This window comes from Molothrus aeneus, chromosome 17 (genome assembly GCF_037042795.1).
Source record: "Molothrus aeneus isolate 106 chromosome 17, BPBGC_Maene_1.0, whole genome shotgun sequence".
In the NCBI taxonomy this organism is placed as follows: Eukaryota; Metazoa; Chordata; class Aves; order Passeriformes; family Icteridae; genus Molothrus; species Molothrus aeneus.
In genome coordinates this window covers 6589121-6606428 of record NC_089662.1, presented here as the reverse complement: position 1 = coordinate 6606428, position 17308 = coordinate 6589121, and the positions used below count along the sequence as shown (strand labels likewise).

The 17308-nt window shown below is 46.6% G+C and overlaps 1 protein-coding gene across 1 annotated transcript; it reads right to left on the bottom strand.

The window, feature by feature from the left end:
• Positions 1-1676: 1676 nt before the first annotated feature.
• FITM2 (fat storage inducing transmembrane protein 2) lies at positions 1677-7215 on the bottom strand. Its single transcript, XM_066561457.1, has 2 exons — positions 7043-7215; positions 1677-4362 (listed from the first exon to the last, which is right to left on the bottom strand). Exons 1-2 carry the CDS (start codon positions 7213-7215, stop codon positions 3711-3713), a joined length of 825 nt encoding a protein of 274 aa, XP_066417554.1. The 3' UTR covers positions 1677-3710.
• Between the last annotated feature and the right edge of the window lie 10093 nt (positions 7216-17308).

Here is a 17308-nt window from a genome sequence, read left to right as displayed (position 1 = left end):
CACACATCCAGCAGAGGTGGAGAGCATTTATTACTAATCTGTGCTCCAGGAGGAGAGATGAAGCTATGAAAAGAAATAATCCCAGGAAACAGGTTTCTGAGCAAAAGGAGATAACACAAGGTGATCAAAGAGCTGGAGAAGGCCAATTGCAGAGAAGCTGCAGGGAGCTACTTTGAGTGTCCTGGTTTGAGGAACACTAAGCCACAGTGGAAAAATCAGTTACTATTTCATGAAGTGACCATTGACTTGTGTTCACAACTAAAGACTGATTTCCCAAAATATTTAACATATCACAGCAGTTTCTTCCATTTAAGTGCACTCCGGGGCATAACTGGGTGTTTCTCACTTTGTCACCAATTGCCACACACCAAAACAGAAAACAGGATTTTTTTTTTGCAGCCACCCACAACCCAGGTTTCAGCACACACAAATAAATTGGGAAACCAGGAATATCATTTAGCACCAGGGAAGCATTCATGGACGACGTTTGCTTTAACAAACTTGGAAGAAAAATCAAACCCTGGGTTCAGGCATGTTTAAAGTCTGAGCTGCTCACATGGCTCTTATGAAAGACCTCAACTTTCCTGTTTGCCTGAGCTCACCTGCAGTGACACCAACATTTGAAAGAGTCCCAGGTAAGTGAAGAGTGAAATGAATCCTAAGGCAGTTTCTCTTCCCACTGTGCTCTACCTGTTCTCAGCAGAGGAAAATGTTTAAGTCACCAAGAGCTGCCTTGGCCACACAGGCAGGCCAAAAGCTGCTCCTGTGAAAGAACTGTGAAACAGGGCCCACACAACAGCCCAAACACAGGCAATGAAAGATCAACGGACAGATGTTGAAATATATTAGTGAGATGTTGGAGACAAAAGTTCCCTAGGTAATTCTGCAGACAGAAAGCTCAGTGAGAACAACAGGAATACTTTAATGCAGAAAAATAAAAAAAAATAATCCATCCCAACACTTGAAAGAAACCAGTAATATCTGTTGACAGCTGATTTGTGCCTTTGGCACAGGATACCAAATCCAGCTGCTCCCAGCACTGTTTCTCTTTGGCTGCAGATCTGTTGTGGAGTGGCTGCAATTTTTATTTTAATGATAAAATTTGGGAGAGAAAGGAAGTCAGATAAATGTGATGGCAAATATGTGAACAAGAAATTTGCAACCTTAAGTTTCCAGATGGAGCACAAGGCAGCAGATTCCTGCTCTGGAGTAGAGCCAAAAAGCACAAATAAGGTTCTGGAGCACAAGGGAACCTTCTGAGCCAAGAGCTGGCCCATGGTGTCTGGGCACTGAGAAAGACCCCAGGATTTCCAAACTCACAAGGAGTATTCCAGCCCATGGGAGTTTCCCCATACATTTCAATGGATTAGGCTTTCCCTCTGCTACAACAAACCATGCTTACAAAATGAACTGCTTGGTGTAATAGGCACACATTGGGAAACTTGCTTTAGTTAGCCATGGCTTTTGTTTGGTTTTGTTTCTTTTTAAAACCCTGCACTCCTGAGAACCCATCCTCTGTTAACCCTTTAAAACAGTGCAGAATTTTCAGTGCCAGTTTGATCAGACATCTCAGTAGTCACACAAACTCTGAGGGACTGGGTCATCTAGGGATGTGGAGAGTAACAACAGCATCTTTACAGATAGCAGGAACAGATTCTCAAAGACACAAACACTGATAAAGTTTTCAAATGTTTTTCTTTCATTGTTTAAATAAGAGAATAACCATATCCTACATTATTTCCATTTAAAAAAATAATCTGCATGACACTGGTTAAAGTGGACAGAAATATCCACAGTGATTGCACAAAACATTTGTGAAAATGAACATAATTTCAGCAAGTCAGTTGGTTTAAGTAAACAGCATTTCCTGTTCCAAGGGCTTCTCTATACAGCAAAGTTACATAAAGATAACCTAAAACAGAAACTTAATGAAATTAATCATAAAACCTTCTGGGTATATAATCCTTTTTCATGGTGAATGTGGCTTGCAGTCTAGCTTAGCTCTACTGGGAGTAGGCTTAAATTACATCAAAAGAGTGTCTGCAAATATATTTGCATTGTTTAAACAAATTTAGTTAAACCCAATATGAGTTAATCAGTGCAATTTTCAAAGAGTCAGCTTAAAAGGCAATTTAATACAAAACCAAGAGGAGTTTGACAGAAAAGACATAACCCCGTGGACAGCTTCCTTCTGAGAGGTGAATTGCTCTTTCTAAGGACACACAACTCCCACCTGCCACCAAATTCAGTGGGAATTCCAGTGAATTTAGCTCTCCTCAGAAGCAGACCACAGCATGGAACTAACACTACTGGAGGAATTGCAAATGCTTCCACTCTCTTGCTGAAGAGAGAGGTTGAGCTGGCAAAACGTGCCAAGATTACCTGATGGAGCATCACACCCTGTAGCCAGAAAAAGTCACTCTGCAGTCTGTGGGGTCAGTGGAGGTGACCCACAGCCTTGCCTACAGCCCTTCCTGGCTGTCCTGTCATCACTGCCAAACACACTTCATGCAACTGCACCATGAATGAGCCTCTATGGAATAATTAAAAGCTTTTAGAGATAAAAACTATGCTAAACATCTGACTGATAAGATGAGCAAACCCACCTCACCCTTATTCATTATCTAATAGCAGGGTTTTGTTCAGTAGTGGGTTTACAGCCACATCAAAAGTGGCCACAGCTTTATGTGCAATCAAAATTAAATAGCTTATTGGTATTGCAAGGATAAATATTGCTCCAAGCACACTCTGCTTTGCAGCTCCCAGGATAAACAGTGCATTTCACTCATTACCAAGCAGACTATTTGGGAAATAGCAGGATAAGCTAGCTCGTTCAGAACACCAGAATTCCACAGTTGTTCTAGAAGAAAAAACAAACCCAAGGAATTTGTTGTTGCAAAGTGTGTAGTGGATTAGATTTTTAAAAACTTAAAACCCCAATCCTCATACTAGACTTTTTACCAAACAGAAAGAAGTTTGGGTTTTTTAGTGTCTAGAATAAAATGACAAAATATTATTACATCTACCTCACCTAAGGAGAAAGTTAAGGCTTGTTTTTCCAAGAGTTTCCTTTTAGGACATGGCATGAATTGATAGTCACAGTCTGCTTCAGACAATGCACCTCAGATTTACTCTCTGTTGCAGAAGCAGCTATGAGGCATTTCTGGCAAGTTAGTGTTTTTAACACTTGAGAACATGAGATGTTCCAGTTTCACAACAGAACTGCTTTCCACAAGAATTGATATTTTTGCAATGCTTAGCAGCATTGTGATTATTAGAGCTTTCCCATAAGGCAATACAAATAGGAACATTAAAAAAAGCCTGAGGTTTGGATCATCCACAATATCTTGACATAATTCAAAAAGGAAGAGGGAGAATTAACTGAGATAAATCACACTCCTAAAGATCAAAGGCCTCTTTTAGCCTTAGGTCTGCTACTCCATTTATTAGCAAGAGAAACAGATTCAGCTCCTGATTTCTTTGCTGACAATCCCAGTTGGCAGCTCCTAAACAAGAGCAGACCTCTTCCAATCGTGATTTTTTTCTTCTCCCAGGGAAGAAGCTCATTACCACCTGCCAGCCAATGGCTAGTAGAGATTAAGTTTCCTCCAACCCATGACCTTGTTCCTTACACTGGAAATACAGTAACCATTCCTACATTCAACTACTCCAGTACTGAAAGCAAAATCCAAAACATTTCAAACCTTATTTTATCTGCTATAGCTGTATTTCTTTGAACTCAAAGGTATATTTGGAAGAGGTAGTCCAGGTGAAAAGGGCTTTAAATACCAAAACCTGTATGTCCCATACCAAGCTGCCAGACCTATCAGCACACCGAGAAGCTTTTGGCTGAAGTCATGGAAATACAGGGCAGTACAGAGGAACATGAACACCCAGATCATGGTGAGGGAACACAGGGAAACCAGCAGCACGTTGATCACCACCCGCAGCTTGGAGCTGTGCTCTATGGCCAGCGCTTCCAGCACAGCCAGCTCCTCCAGGATCATCATGGCACAGTAGGAGAGCAGGAAGCAGTGGCCCGAGATGTCGAAGCCGCTCCAGACGCCGCTGTCCCGCTGGCACTCGCGCTTGGAGCCGTAGAGCCGGGGCGGCTGGCCTGGCTGGCTGGGTTTGCCCTGCAGGGAGCACTCCCCTGTGAGGTTCTCTATGTAGATGAAGAGCTCAGTGCACAGGTACCACACAGCTGTGCCCACCAGCAGGGCCCCCAGGCGCCGCAGCACCAGCAGCGCGCTCCGGGTGCGGCCGTACAGGAGCTTGCTCCGGCCCAGCTCGTATGTGGTGAGGGTGATGAAGGGCAGCAGCAGCCACAGAGTCCAAGCCCAGGCCACCTTCACGAAGTATCTGCCAGAGGAAAGGCAAAGGAGACACCAGCATGGGTGAAGTGCCACAAGCAGTGGGGTAAGTGGTGGAATAAGTGCTCGAGGTCAGTGTTCAGAACCATCTAAATTACAGATTTGTGCCTATTGTATTTGCAGGGAGTGTCCTGACAAAGGCAGGAATGATGCATCTGACTCCATGTTCTCAAAAGGCTAATTTATTACTTTATAATTTATTACTTTACAGTACTATCATATATTAAAGAATACTATACTATACTAAAGAATACAGAAAGGATACCTAATGCTAAAAAGATAATAATGAAAACTTGTGATTGTTTCCAGAGTCCCGACACAGCTTGGCCCTGATTGGCCAATGAGTCAAAACAACTCACACCAGAATCCAATAAAACAATCACCTGTGGGTAAACAATCTCCAAATACAGTCCACGTGAGCAAAACAGAGGAGAAGCAAATGAGATCAGAATTGTTTTCCTTTTCTCTGAGGCTTCTCAGCTTCCCAGGAGAAAAATCCTGGGTGAAGGGATTTTTTCAGAAAATGTGAATGCCACACTTGTGCCCTCCTCCCAAACTACAGCTTAGCCACAATCTTAACCCTCTCCCCAGTACTTCCCTCAAGCCCAAAACCTGAATACTTCCTCAGGCAGGTACTTGTTCCCAAGGCAGTGTTGCCTTGGGCCCAGAGCCCTCATTCATTGCAGCAGACCTGCAGTTCAGTTTTGCAATCACTTTGACCCTACAAAGCAGCTCAACTCTGCCCTACTCAAAATGCAGCTGCAAAGAATGTATTTTTAGCTTGCCACCCTGACCACAGTAACCCCTTCTCTGACTCTTCCACCATCTCAATTATCCTTGCTTACAAAGCCTTTCACAACCTCAGCCTCTTAAGACAGCTAGAAGTGCTGGCTCTTTCCCCTCATCAGCCTGTAAAGCTTTTTCTCTCTCGTGTCCTTCTAAATAAATGAAGCAGCTCAATGTTGTTCCTTTATTGTCCTTTCAATCAATGAGAGCCTTCTTTTAGCATACACAAATCCTTCCATCTCTAAATTCACTCTCTGCCCTGAAAACTTTTGCTGTGATGCCCATAAAATCCTGAAATCCAGCTGACAATGTGTTGATATCCTAACAGAAGAGAGTACTGTGTTAACTCAATCTCTTTTCAAATCTTAAACTGGAGCACGTGTAAGTGAATTTATTAATGAGTTAAGGAGGCCACAGTCCAGGATCTTGCTTCTCCCATCAGCACTTTCCAAGGTGCTTGCTTCCTCTCAGCTGGTTGAGAGGGAATTGTTCAGCCCCTTTGTTACCCAGAGCCCAGTTTGAAAACAGAGACAGCTGAACTCTGCTCTGTGGCTGAGCTATGGACAGACACACAGAATCATCATTTAATCCTCACCTGAGCATCAAAGGCAAAGCCAAATCAGCCTGGAGTTCTCCTTATGACCCTAACAAACCTGTCAGGGCCTTGTCCAGGATTTTGAGGAGTACCTGATTCACTCTTTAATTTTACAGGAGAAGTGATGCCTGTGTGGCAACTGCAGCTGCTACCATGAAACAGTAAATTGAATTATTGAAAATAAACCCCCCATTTTATTTAAAAGCAAGAAAGGCTGCCAAGGTTACTGCTGACAAGCCAGGAGGCAAGTAATTTGCAGAGAAAAAATACTTGATTCAGGAACTGTCAGTACAGATCACCTTCCTCTATTTGATAAGGAGAACTGAACTGAAATATGCTTTTATTGTAAGATCAATTTCTCTCTAAGTGTTTCCTGTCAATGCTCTTTCAATCACACTGAAAACAGCTCTTCTCTTACGTCACCAAATGACAGATTTGAATCAGTAAAGTCCAAAGCTCCCCAAGTCACGGAGGAAAACAGCAATTTAGTTTTACTTTGAGACCTGTAGCAGGACAGTACATGTGCTCCAGCCCAGCTCATTGCTTCCTTCAAAATGCTCAAACTAATTTCACAGAATGACTAAGCCAGTTAGATCATCACCCAAGTGCCAAGAAAAGGATGGCAGCCACTCTGCTTTTAGGAAAGATGCTAAAAGACCTATTCCTTCAGCTGGGTTTTAGATCAGCTCAGTCACTATCAAAGAACCACAGAATCTGCTGAGTTGGAAGGGACCCACAAGGGTCATGGAGTCCAACTCCTGGCCCTGCACAGGACAGTGCAAGAGTCACAGCACGTGCCTGAGAGCATTGTCAAAATGCTGTGAAAATGTCCAAACGCTGAGCTCTGCCAGCCCTGGTGCTGTTACCGCTGCCCTGGGGAGCCTGGTCCAGTGCTCAGCTATGATCCCGATGAAGAACCCTTTCCTAACACCCAGCCTAGCCCTCTGAACAGCTCCAGGCCCTGCCCTCGGCTCCTGCCACTGCCTGCTAGAGAAAGTGAAATCACTTTATTCAAATACGAGGAATTATCTGCGAGATTAAGAAGGAAAAAAAAAAGCTCCTTTTCCCCCGTTCCAATAAAGACTGAGCCACAAACTCCCGGTATTCCGAAACCTTTCAGTCAGGAACAGGAAATCTCATCACCGAAGCACCAACCCCGACCCAGCGCGGCACTCGCGGCCAGCACCGACCCCCGGCCCTCAGCCCCCTCCGGGCACCCCGGCCCGCTCAGTCCGCCCTGCCCGGACCCTCCCGCTCGCACCGGCCGCGACCCCGGGCCCCTCCTCACACGTTGAGCGGGTTGCGCTTGTTCTGCAGCGGCGTGTCGGGCACCAGGTCGCTGTCCTTGAGCGCGGAGCCGAGCACGGCGATGGCGAGCAGCAGCGCGGGGAGGCGGCGGCGCAGCGGCCCACGGGCCAGCGCGGCCCGCAGCCAGCGCCCGCTCCGCTCCAGCCGCTCCATGGCCGCCCCACAGCGCCCGCACCGCCCGGCCCCGCCCCCGGAGCGCCCCCGCGCGGCCACCGCCGGCGCCGCCGCACGGCGCCGCCACACAGCGCCCTCTGCTGGCAGCTCGCGGGAGCGCGCCCGGAGCGCCGGGAGCCGTGAGCACGGATCGGCCCGCAGGGATCGGCTCGCAGGGATCTGTTCACAGGGATCTGTTACAGGGATCGGCCCACAGGGATCCGTTCACAGGGATCTGTTCACAGAAATCTGTTCACAGGGATCGGCCCACAGGGATCCGTTCACAGGGATCTGTTCACAGAAATCTGTTCACAGGGATCGGCCCGCAGGGATCGGCCCGCAGGGATCTGTTCACAGAAATCTGTTCACAGGGATCGGCCCACAGGGATCTGTTCAAAGGGATCGGCCCACAGGGATCCGTTCACAGGGATCTGTTCACAGAAATCTGTTCACAGGGATCGGCCCACAGGGATCTGTTCAAAGGGATCGGCCCACAGGGATCCGTTCACAGGGATCTGTTCACAGGGTTCTGTTCACAGGGATCAGTTCAAAGGGCTCTGTTCACAGGGATCCATCCTCAGGGATCCATTCACAGGGATCCATCCTCAGGGATCCATTCACAGGGATCCATTCAAAGGGGTCTGTTCACAGGGATCGGCCCACAGGGATCTGTCCACAGGGATCGGTTCACAGGGATCAGTTCACAGGGATCCATCCTCAGGGATCTGTTCAAAGGGATCTGTTCACAGGGAACCACCCACAGGGATCCACCCTCAGGGATGCATTCACAGGGATCCATCCACATGGATCTATCTGCATAGTTCTATCCAGAGGGAGCCGTCCACAGGGATCTGCAAGGATTCATCATCCACACAGATACATATGGATCCATCTGCACAGAGCCATCCACACAGATCCATCCATGCAGGCCCATCCACACAGATCCATCCATGCAGACCCATCCACACGGATCCATCCATGCAGACCCATCCACACGGATCCATCCATGCAGACCCATCCACACGGATCCATCCATGCAGACCCATCCACACGGATCCATTCATGCAGACCCATCCACACAGATCCATCCATGCAGACCCATCCACACGGATCCATCCATGCAGACCCATCCACACGGATCCATCCATGCAGACCCATCCACACGGATCCATCCATGCAGACCCATCCACACAGATCCATCCATGCAGGCCCATCCACACAGATCCATCCATGCAGACCCATCCACATGGATCCACACAGACGCCTCCCCACAGACCCATCCACAAAGCCATGTCCCCAAGTGCCACATCTGCACATCTTTTAAATCCCTCCCGGGACTGTGACCCCTCCACTTTCTTGGGCACCCTCTGCTAGTGCTCTTAACACTTTTGGTGAAAAAATTTTCCCCAATCTCCAATCTAAATCTCCCCTGGTGCAACTTGAGGCTGTTTTCTCTTGCCCCATTAAAGAGCAAGCACTACTTTTAACTAGGTTACCAGTACATCTGAAAAGAGGGTCTTACCATGATATTCATGAGAAAATCTGAGAATGTTCTCAATCAGAAGAATTATTTTAATTTTTCCTAGGTCTTAAGAGGAAGGGAGAAAGTATTTCTGGAGCTGTTAAGGCTCTCATGCCTTTTCACTCTCCATGTCTATGGCTGAAAGTGGTGTCCAAACACTGGCCATTGCTGTGGTATTTGAGACCTATTTCATCTATTAAACAGCTGCCGCTGTCATTTCAGCTTAGTTTTTAAAATATAAAAAAATCATCAGCAAGAAAAGAAATGGCTGAATGAACAAAGAGTCTTTATTCATCCCAATGGCCTCAGTAAGAAAAATGTGAGTGTGGTGGGGGGGGAGAAGCAGATCCCATCTGAGACAGGATGGGAAAGTATTTCTTGCCAGAGTATTTCAAAGCTGTTTCGCCGTCATCGTCAGCAAATTTATGACAACATCTGGGCTGAGAGAGCAGATCAACACATCAAAGCAGCCCCAGCAGATATGGAGGGTTTGGGCTAAGAGGGTTACCCAGGGTAAATGGCATTTGGCAATTTATTAGCTGTTGTTTTTAACAAGACTGCCACGGCCATGTCTAGCACCCCGAATTAGAAACGACAGGCAGCTGCGCTCACTCAAACGAGTGAGGATGAGCAGGGCTTGGGAGCAGGTTTCACAGAGTCCCTCATTGTCTGCCTAAATCCCCTGTGCCTTTGAAACCTTGCCTCCTGTGCTTCCCAGGTTTGGGTCTGTGCTGTGCAGACTGTTTGCAGTGGAGGTGGGAGCTGCTGGGCTGGCTGCTAATGAAGCGTGCTGTGCTGTCTGCCACACGCAGGGGGATTTCGTAAGCCTGGCACCTGCTCCAGATGAATGCAGCTGATGGCATGGGCTGCAAATGTTCTCTATCCTCAGCCCAGCTTGAAATGTCTGAGGATTAGCTCTGTAAATCACGGATTCTCGCAAGAGCAGTGAGCAAAGCTCGCTGGGTCCAGGTGTTCTGCAGATTTAGAGACAATCTCTACTTTCAGGCCTGGTATTTGCTGCCATGAGCACCAAGCCAAGGCCAGTGGACCTTCTGAAGAGCCGACTGCCATACCTCTGTAAAGAATCAGAGTAGTGGAATTTAAGTCTTTCAAAACAGCAGATAAAGCTTTCATTCACGAACAAGGACTAAAGTTTGTTCTAAGGGAATTGCAGAAGGCTCCTAAAAAGCTCTCACGGATAATTGGTCAAGGTGTGACATGTATAAACCACACTAAACTGAGTTAATTTGTCAGGTACAGCAGATCTGGCTTTTTTTAACTTCTTCCTTAACCTCATCAAATCCCTGCCTGGTTGAAACTGAAATTTTTCAGACTATTTGATTTTAAAAACTGGATTGGGAGTAATTTCTTTTTCTGGTTTAATTTGAACCAAGGCCTCCAACAAACTGCTTCTCTTTGAGTAATCCCATTTTGCCTCTAAAATCCTCAGGGACAGATTCATTAGGAGCTGTAGAACAATTTCCAGAGCTGAAGAGTGGCTGGTAAGCCTTGTCCCTTCATGCCCAGTCACCAGAGCTTAGGACACTTAATTGGACAGGTAATGGGGAGATCCCAGCTCCCTGAGCAGAGATTTGAAATAGGATCCAACAGAGCTGAAAAAAGCATCCTCATGACCTGCAGCAGGCTGGAGGGAAATCTTTCCTGTTCATAGAGTTCACGTGGTATCAACTATTAATTAGAGAAGGAATAACGACACTAGGAGTTGTTAATTGTTTTAAATAAGTAAGTTGCTTAGAAATTTTATTTGTCTTGTTTTGGTGATTCTGTTAATTATCTGCTAATCATTTTGAGTGCAAAGAAGTCTGCCTTGTTGATGTGAGACTACAGTGTGGATACCCTCTGAGAGCTGAGGCTCCTCATCTTGAAGCAGACACCTCTTTCAACATAGTCAGTGGAAAGACAGCCTCAGCAGCCCTTTCCAGGAGCCCAGGGCCGCTGCTCACCTAATTTGCACACTTAAATTTAGCTGTGGAGAAATTCAGACCTTGCAAGACAGTGGCACTTTGCTCAGGTGCTGCGTTTGTGATCTGCTGTCACCTCAATGCTGAGAAAATGATGCTGCAGTGGGGTCACAGCCTCACTCCTCCATGCCACCACCTGAGACTCCTGCTCACAAGTTCTTCCTGCAGATCACTTAAAAATATTACAGGCTAGAAAGTGGCAAGATTGTTACTGAAAAGCTGATTATGCCTTAAAGCCATCACAGGATGAGTTACTGGAGTTTAATTCTTCAGTTCTGCAGGATGTCCAGCTGTCTTGAGTGTCCTGACACTTAAAAATAAATTGGCAAAGGCTGGGAGGTTTGCTGTGGAATAGGACCAAGACATTTGAATTGAAATCTCAGCCCAAACAGCCAAACTAAACCTCTTGACTGTGCTAAATAGGAATAATTTTATTTTATGAGATTTCTGGGTTCACTGCTCTGTGTTGTGGCCAAGGGGGGATGCTGTGAGAAGGAGAGAAAATCACTTTTTTTTTTTTTTTTTTTTACCAAACTCAGGCAATGGTTCTTCTCTGACCCACGTTTGGGGTGAGGTGGGTTTTTTGGGAAGGTGTGCTCCAGGGGCACCAGGAGCAGCTGGCGGGTGCCCATCCAAGCATCCAGCCTGTCAGGCTGGCAGAGCCATCAGCCTGTGTCCACACACTTGGGGGGGATGAGTTACCCCAGTGCTAACAACCCCTTGGGATCTGGGAGATCTTCTGTCCTCGCAGCTCATCCTCCCCCCTCCCAGCAATTCCCACAGCCTGCCAGCACCTGCTGACCCATCCCTGCCTGCCCGGGGCCCTTCCCTGGGGGAGCCAGGTGCTCATTCCTGCCCAGCCTCCCCTGCTCTCTGTTTTCCTTGGTGAGCACTGCTCACATCTCCATGACTGATTGTGTTTGAGTTTGATCCTGGAGTGTCCTGGGATGTTTGCATGAGAGGTGCTACATAAGCGTAATTTGGGCTGTATTTTCTTTGTCTAATGGGAGCTTAAGCTTGAAGTTAAGATAGTTTTGGCCCTTTGCTGAGACACTTCCATCAGCCTCAGTGCTTTGAGCTCTGCAGCCTTCTCTATTCACTGCTGGCTTAGGAACAGAGATCAAAAAATAATATTGGGCTTTGTTCCCTTGTGTCAGTGATGCCTTTGAAATGCAGCCCAGGGTGGAGGCACAGCAGCCTTTCTCTCAAGCTGGCCTGGATCTTTGCTGCCCATCTCTGATGGGAAGGGATGCTCTTCCTACCAGCCCCAGCCTTGCCATGGGTCCAGGCAGAACCAAGGCTGATCTGAAAGGGGATATGTGTTATTTAAAATGGAGATGCTGAGCAGGGAAACAGAAGGGACATGTTGGTAACTCATCACCTGTGTGGCTGCCCAAATAAATGGGAAAGGTCTTTCCCTGTCCTGAAACACCAGGAATTTCAGAAAAAGATGTGGAAATTACTCCAGGAAATTTAGACAGACGCAGGCTGAAAACCTCTGCAGGTCACACATTTTCCCCCCAGCTCTCCTCAAGTGAATAGAAAGGGTATGATCTGAGCTGTAGGGAATTTGCAGCGTTTGGTGGTTACATCCAAAGATCAAAATATTTTGGTATATGGGGCAAAGCATAAGAAAGAACCAATTCAGTTTTCAGTGGTGCAAACTTTATTAATGCTAAAAATTAATACCTCTTGCTACAAAATATTTACATTTCTTGTTTGGCACAGCTAGATCACAGCAGAGCAGACTAATGACAGGGTTTGATTTACAGGAGAGAATGGTCTTGTGAGAAACATGAGTTTAATTTGTGGCTCTGACAAACTCCCTCCCCAGCCACAGACCCTTAGGCTCTGTATCCCCACACCCAGAGCAGAGTATGGGAGAGATTCTTTTCTTCTCACTCCTAAATGGCTTTCAGAGAAAATGGTGAGGCTGCAGAGGGCTGCAATGATGGTCTGAAGAGCTTAAAAATAAGCAGAGTTCACAAAGATGTAAAATAGCTACTCTGCATAGAATACAGATTAAGGAGCCCATTAGCAGATGAAGTGGGGATGAGATTACATGTGAAAAAATATATAATTCCTGTGATTAAGGGTACATGTACTTGGGCATAAAATGATCTTAATTACTCATGTTTATCTCTAATTGCCTGACTTCCTTGAGCAGCTGTGGTGGCTGCACTTGCAGCTCCTTGATGAAATACTCCCCTTTTTTCCCTCAACACATAATTCACACCTTCCGTGTTTGCCAGAGAACCTCCTCATCCCCACACCTGTGCATTTGAATTAATCTGATTCTTGATGTGTTTTCTTTCAGGGGTAGCTGCTGAGAAGTTTTTCCCTGTAGGCTGAGTGGGCAGTGCTCTCCCAGCAGCAGTTATGGGGAATTAATTCCTGCCCAGACCAATTAACCTTCCTGTTAGCCATGCACTAAAAGCATTATTTATTGTTCCCTTTTATTCCCATTCTATAAGGATTATCAAGCACAGATTAGAGATCACACAAAACTCAATGACAACTTCCACAAAACCATTTGCTGGGTGGCCCTCAAGGTACTCTACCAAAACATTGCTGCTTTTTTTATTTTTAGATTAAGAAACTACTTTTTATTGCAACTGATCAAACATGGGAAGGAAACTCTGCTTATTAATTCAAATTCAGAAATATGGACTTTTTAAACTTCACTGTTGCATTTTTAGCTCATATATTTGCAGGAAAGAATCAGAGTGTAAAATTTGGAAGTGACTTTGTGTTGATTAGCTGCAGGACCACAGTTCACAGTCATGGTTTCTTGACTGGATACCAGGTACAGCCAGCCACAAAACATAAGCTATTTCAGTCCAAGGTATAATTATAAATATTTAAGTATAAATCTAAAATATAGGTATACATAATATTTAATCTGAGCTTTACTGGCTTGGATAATGATAAAAGTGTTGGCTGGAAATGTGATTTGGATTTTTCCTGACCACAATGACCATTGAAATGCTCTGCAGACAAAAAAATAATAATTACAAAGATGTTCAAAGGGTATGCCAAAGAGCCAGTGCACTCAATTCTGTCACAGGCTTAATTTGGATGCCCAATATTATAAATTATTATTTTTAAGAGTTATTTGTTTGTTTTTTTACCTATGCATTCCCTGTGTTCAGTGAGCTCAACATCTCTGCTAACCTTGCCATGCTTTCACCACCAGGCTGCCCCATAGTTCAACCTCTGGCAGAAGAAACCAGGATGCCCCAGGCCATGGAATTTATTTATATAAATAAATAAATTTATTTTATGGGTGGCATGGGTGGCACCTGACAGACAAGAGGGGCAGGAAGGCACCAAGGTGAGAGGATGTGTCAGCGTGAGGTGCTGAGCAATGCCCAGCTCAGCCATCCCCAGGGTGAGGGGAGGGAAGGAATACATTTACCTCAAATAGAAGCTCAGACCTGTTCTGGTGCCTGGGCTCCAGTTTTTCCCACTTTTTCCCATCCAGGACCCTTCTCTTTATCATCTGCAGGAGTTTTGGAGCCCCATGAACAGAACTGCCAGTAGGCTTAAATGCTCCCAAACATCTCAAGCAGATTGAGCCTGAAGTGAAAGTTCTTGAGCTCCTGAACCTTCTTCAAGGCATCTCCTGGCATTTCACTGTCAGGCTCGAGGGGCTGGCAGGACCATGACTGGTTCATTACAGTCTGGCCCAAATTTGCAGTGTGAGGTGGCCCAGCCTGGCTGCTCTTGGCTTTCACCAAGGAAGCACATCCCAGCCTGCCAGGCACACAGCATCTCCCAAAACACAGCAACCCAGCCTGACCCTTGCCAAGTGGAAGGAAGGTGTGGAGGGTGGTCAACAGTGCACAGAGACCAGCCCCTGTCACCAGCAGCACAAGGAGGAGGTGGTAGGTGATGGGTGTTGTGCTCCTCCTGCTTAGACTCTACCTGTTCTGAGAATAAACAACTTTTTTTTTTCCTCGTCTAGTTTTAATTCTGGTGAAAAATAAAATTAAAGCCAAATCCTAATGCTTTAACTAAATCAGAGCATTTACCAACTTCACTTAAAGAAACAGGATTCTTTTCACAAGTGTTTATTTGTACAGTTCAAACAAGATTTTTTTTTTTTTAATATAAGCCCACCACATATGTGCAACTCAGCCCAATCTCTGTTGACACCACTCAGAAGTTAGGAACAAAAATACAGGTGTAACATGTTCTGCCTCTGCTGGAACAAGGCCTTTCTTTGGGCTGATTATTCAATGTAGGCCCCAAACAACTGGCAAAGCAGATCTTGCTCTGGAGTGGGAAGATGAGCAGGACCCTGTGAGATGATGGAAAATGCCAGGATTGCACCTGGTGCCCAAGGAGGAGGATGGGGGATGCATTTGCCTCCTCTCAGAGGAGAGGTTTTGCATGCTGGGGTGAGCTCCATCCTCCCAGGACGTCAGCATTGCTGGGGCTTTGAACTGCACTTCAAAGCTGGGGCTGGAGCGAGGTTTCTGCAAACCAGAGAAACAGGTAAATATTTGTCAGAGTCAATTAACCCCCCTCATCACCTCAGCAGTCACTGGTGTGAGACGGCTGGAGGGGTTTCAGCAGGCACAGAGGGGAGCCTTGTTGATTTACTGAGCCACTTCAGGAGCTGGGCAGACACAAAACACTGCCAGGAGACCTGGAGGCCTCCCCTCAGCACGGTCCATGAACTCCTGCACTCACCTCATCCTTTCCATCACTGGAGCAGGCAGAGGGGAAAATCCTTTTCTTGTCTGGGGAGAAGACCAGTCCTGCTCCCAGCACTGCTGCTGCAGCTTTATAACAACTTCACTGATGCCAGATGGGCATCAGACGGGCATCAGCTGCTCAGAGAGCACTTTGTATGTCCCACCTGCTGCTGCAGGTTCAACCATGGACACTGTGAGTCACCTATTCCAGGAGACACAACACCATAGAACACACATGAATTTATCAAGTTCTGGCTTCTGACATCCCACCAACCCACTGCAGGGGGACTCAGGGTGTTTGTTTGGGAAAGAGGGCTCTGCCCATGATGTCTGTACTGCAGCAGCTGCTGGAGGGGGAAACTCAGACACACTCAGCCACCCCCAGGATTCCTCTTGCTTATCAGCACAGCATGAAAATGCAGCTTCAATAAAAAAAAGGGAAGGGAAAAAGTAGAAACAGCTGAGCACCAGGTGAGATGAATGCAAATGGATGGAGCTGGGCTAATTCCTCACCCCCTTTCCAAACCTAACCCTGCACCTTCACTGCTCCAACATGGTGCCTGGGGCAATACCACCCTCCCTTTCTCTAGCCAGAAACCCTCAGCTGGATGTTAAAAACACAACAGGAAGTGCAAGGGCTGTAACAGGGTCCAGCTGGGTCTATGCAAAGCCCCTGAGGGTGTCTTTGAGGGACACGGGCTGGGAAATGCTGGGGGAGGCTCTGGGGGTGCTCCCTCCCCGTGCTTGGGGCACTGTACTCTCACCTCCCCTGGTTTCAGGGCAGGGCAAGCACAGGAGGGGCATCAAGACAGCATGAACCTCATCAGCCCTGGTCCTCATGGGCCCCCACAAGCTCAGGCACCTGAAAACCTCTGGAGGCCACACATTTTCCCCCCAGCTCTACTCAAGTGTGAATAGGAAGGGTATGATCTGAGCTGTAGGGAATTTGCAGCATGTTTGGTGGTTACATCCAAAGATCAAAATATTTTTATATATCAAAAAATATTTTTGATCAAAATATTTTTATATATCAAATAAGTATTAGGCACACCTCCTGGCACTGAGGTGTCCCCAGCTCTGCTGCTCTTTCCTCCCCATTGCTCGTGGCTCACAGGCAAGGTCACATCAACGTGGGTGTGTCAGCACAAGCCACTGTCAGGCCTCTGTGTCACGGTGTGGACACAGCCTGAGCGATGGACAGAGATGCCAGTGAGCTGCAGGAATGCCCCATTCCACTCCTTCTATCACAGTGGAGCTGCCAGCACTCACACCAGCCTCAGAGCACTCATCTTCAGAGGAGGTGTCCCACTTCCAGGATTTTCTGGGACTCACATGTCAGCATGTCCTCTAGTCAGGGAGGAAAGACCCTGAGAAGTGTGTGTCCCTTCTGAGAGAGATGTAGACATAATCTCTCCCATTTTACAGAACATCCCAAGAGTCTCAATTGCTGCTTTCCCAAAGTTTTTCCAGCTTTGTGCAAAGTGGTTCTTGCAAACTTCTGAGCCTCCATGGCTGTACCTGAGAAATTTCATGTCTAGGCAGAGAGAAATCTGCTGGCTTGGATGCAGCCATCTGGATGTGGGAAAGCTTGGAAGTCCCATGAGAAAAAGGAGATTTCTTGGTAAAGACTCACAATACATCTGGGAGATACATGGGAGAGTGGAGGGGAAATACAAAATGTCCATCAAACTTCTCACTTTCTGTAGGCAGAAGTCAGGAAGGCCCAAGATGTGCAGGTACAGCAAGAGATTTTAAAAGTGAAGAAAAATATCATAGGCTCCTTTCAGCTTCTATGCCAGGAACTGGCAGATAATGCAGAAATCCTGCACAGTCCTGCCCTGCTCACCTGGAAGGGCTGGACTGGCTCTGATGCAGGACAGATCACA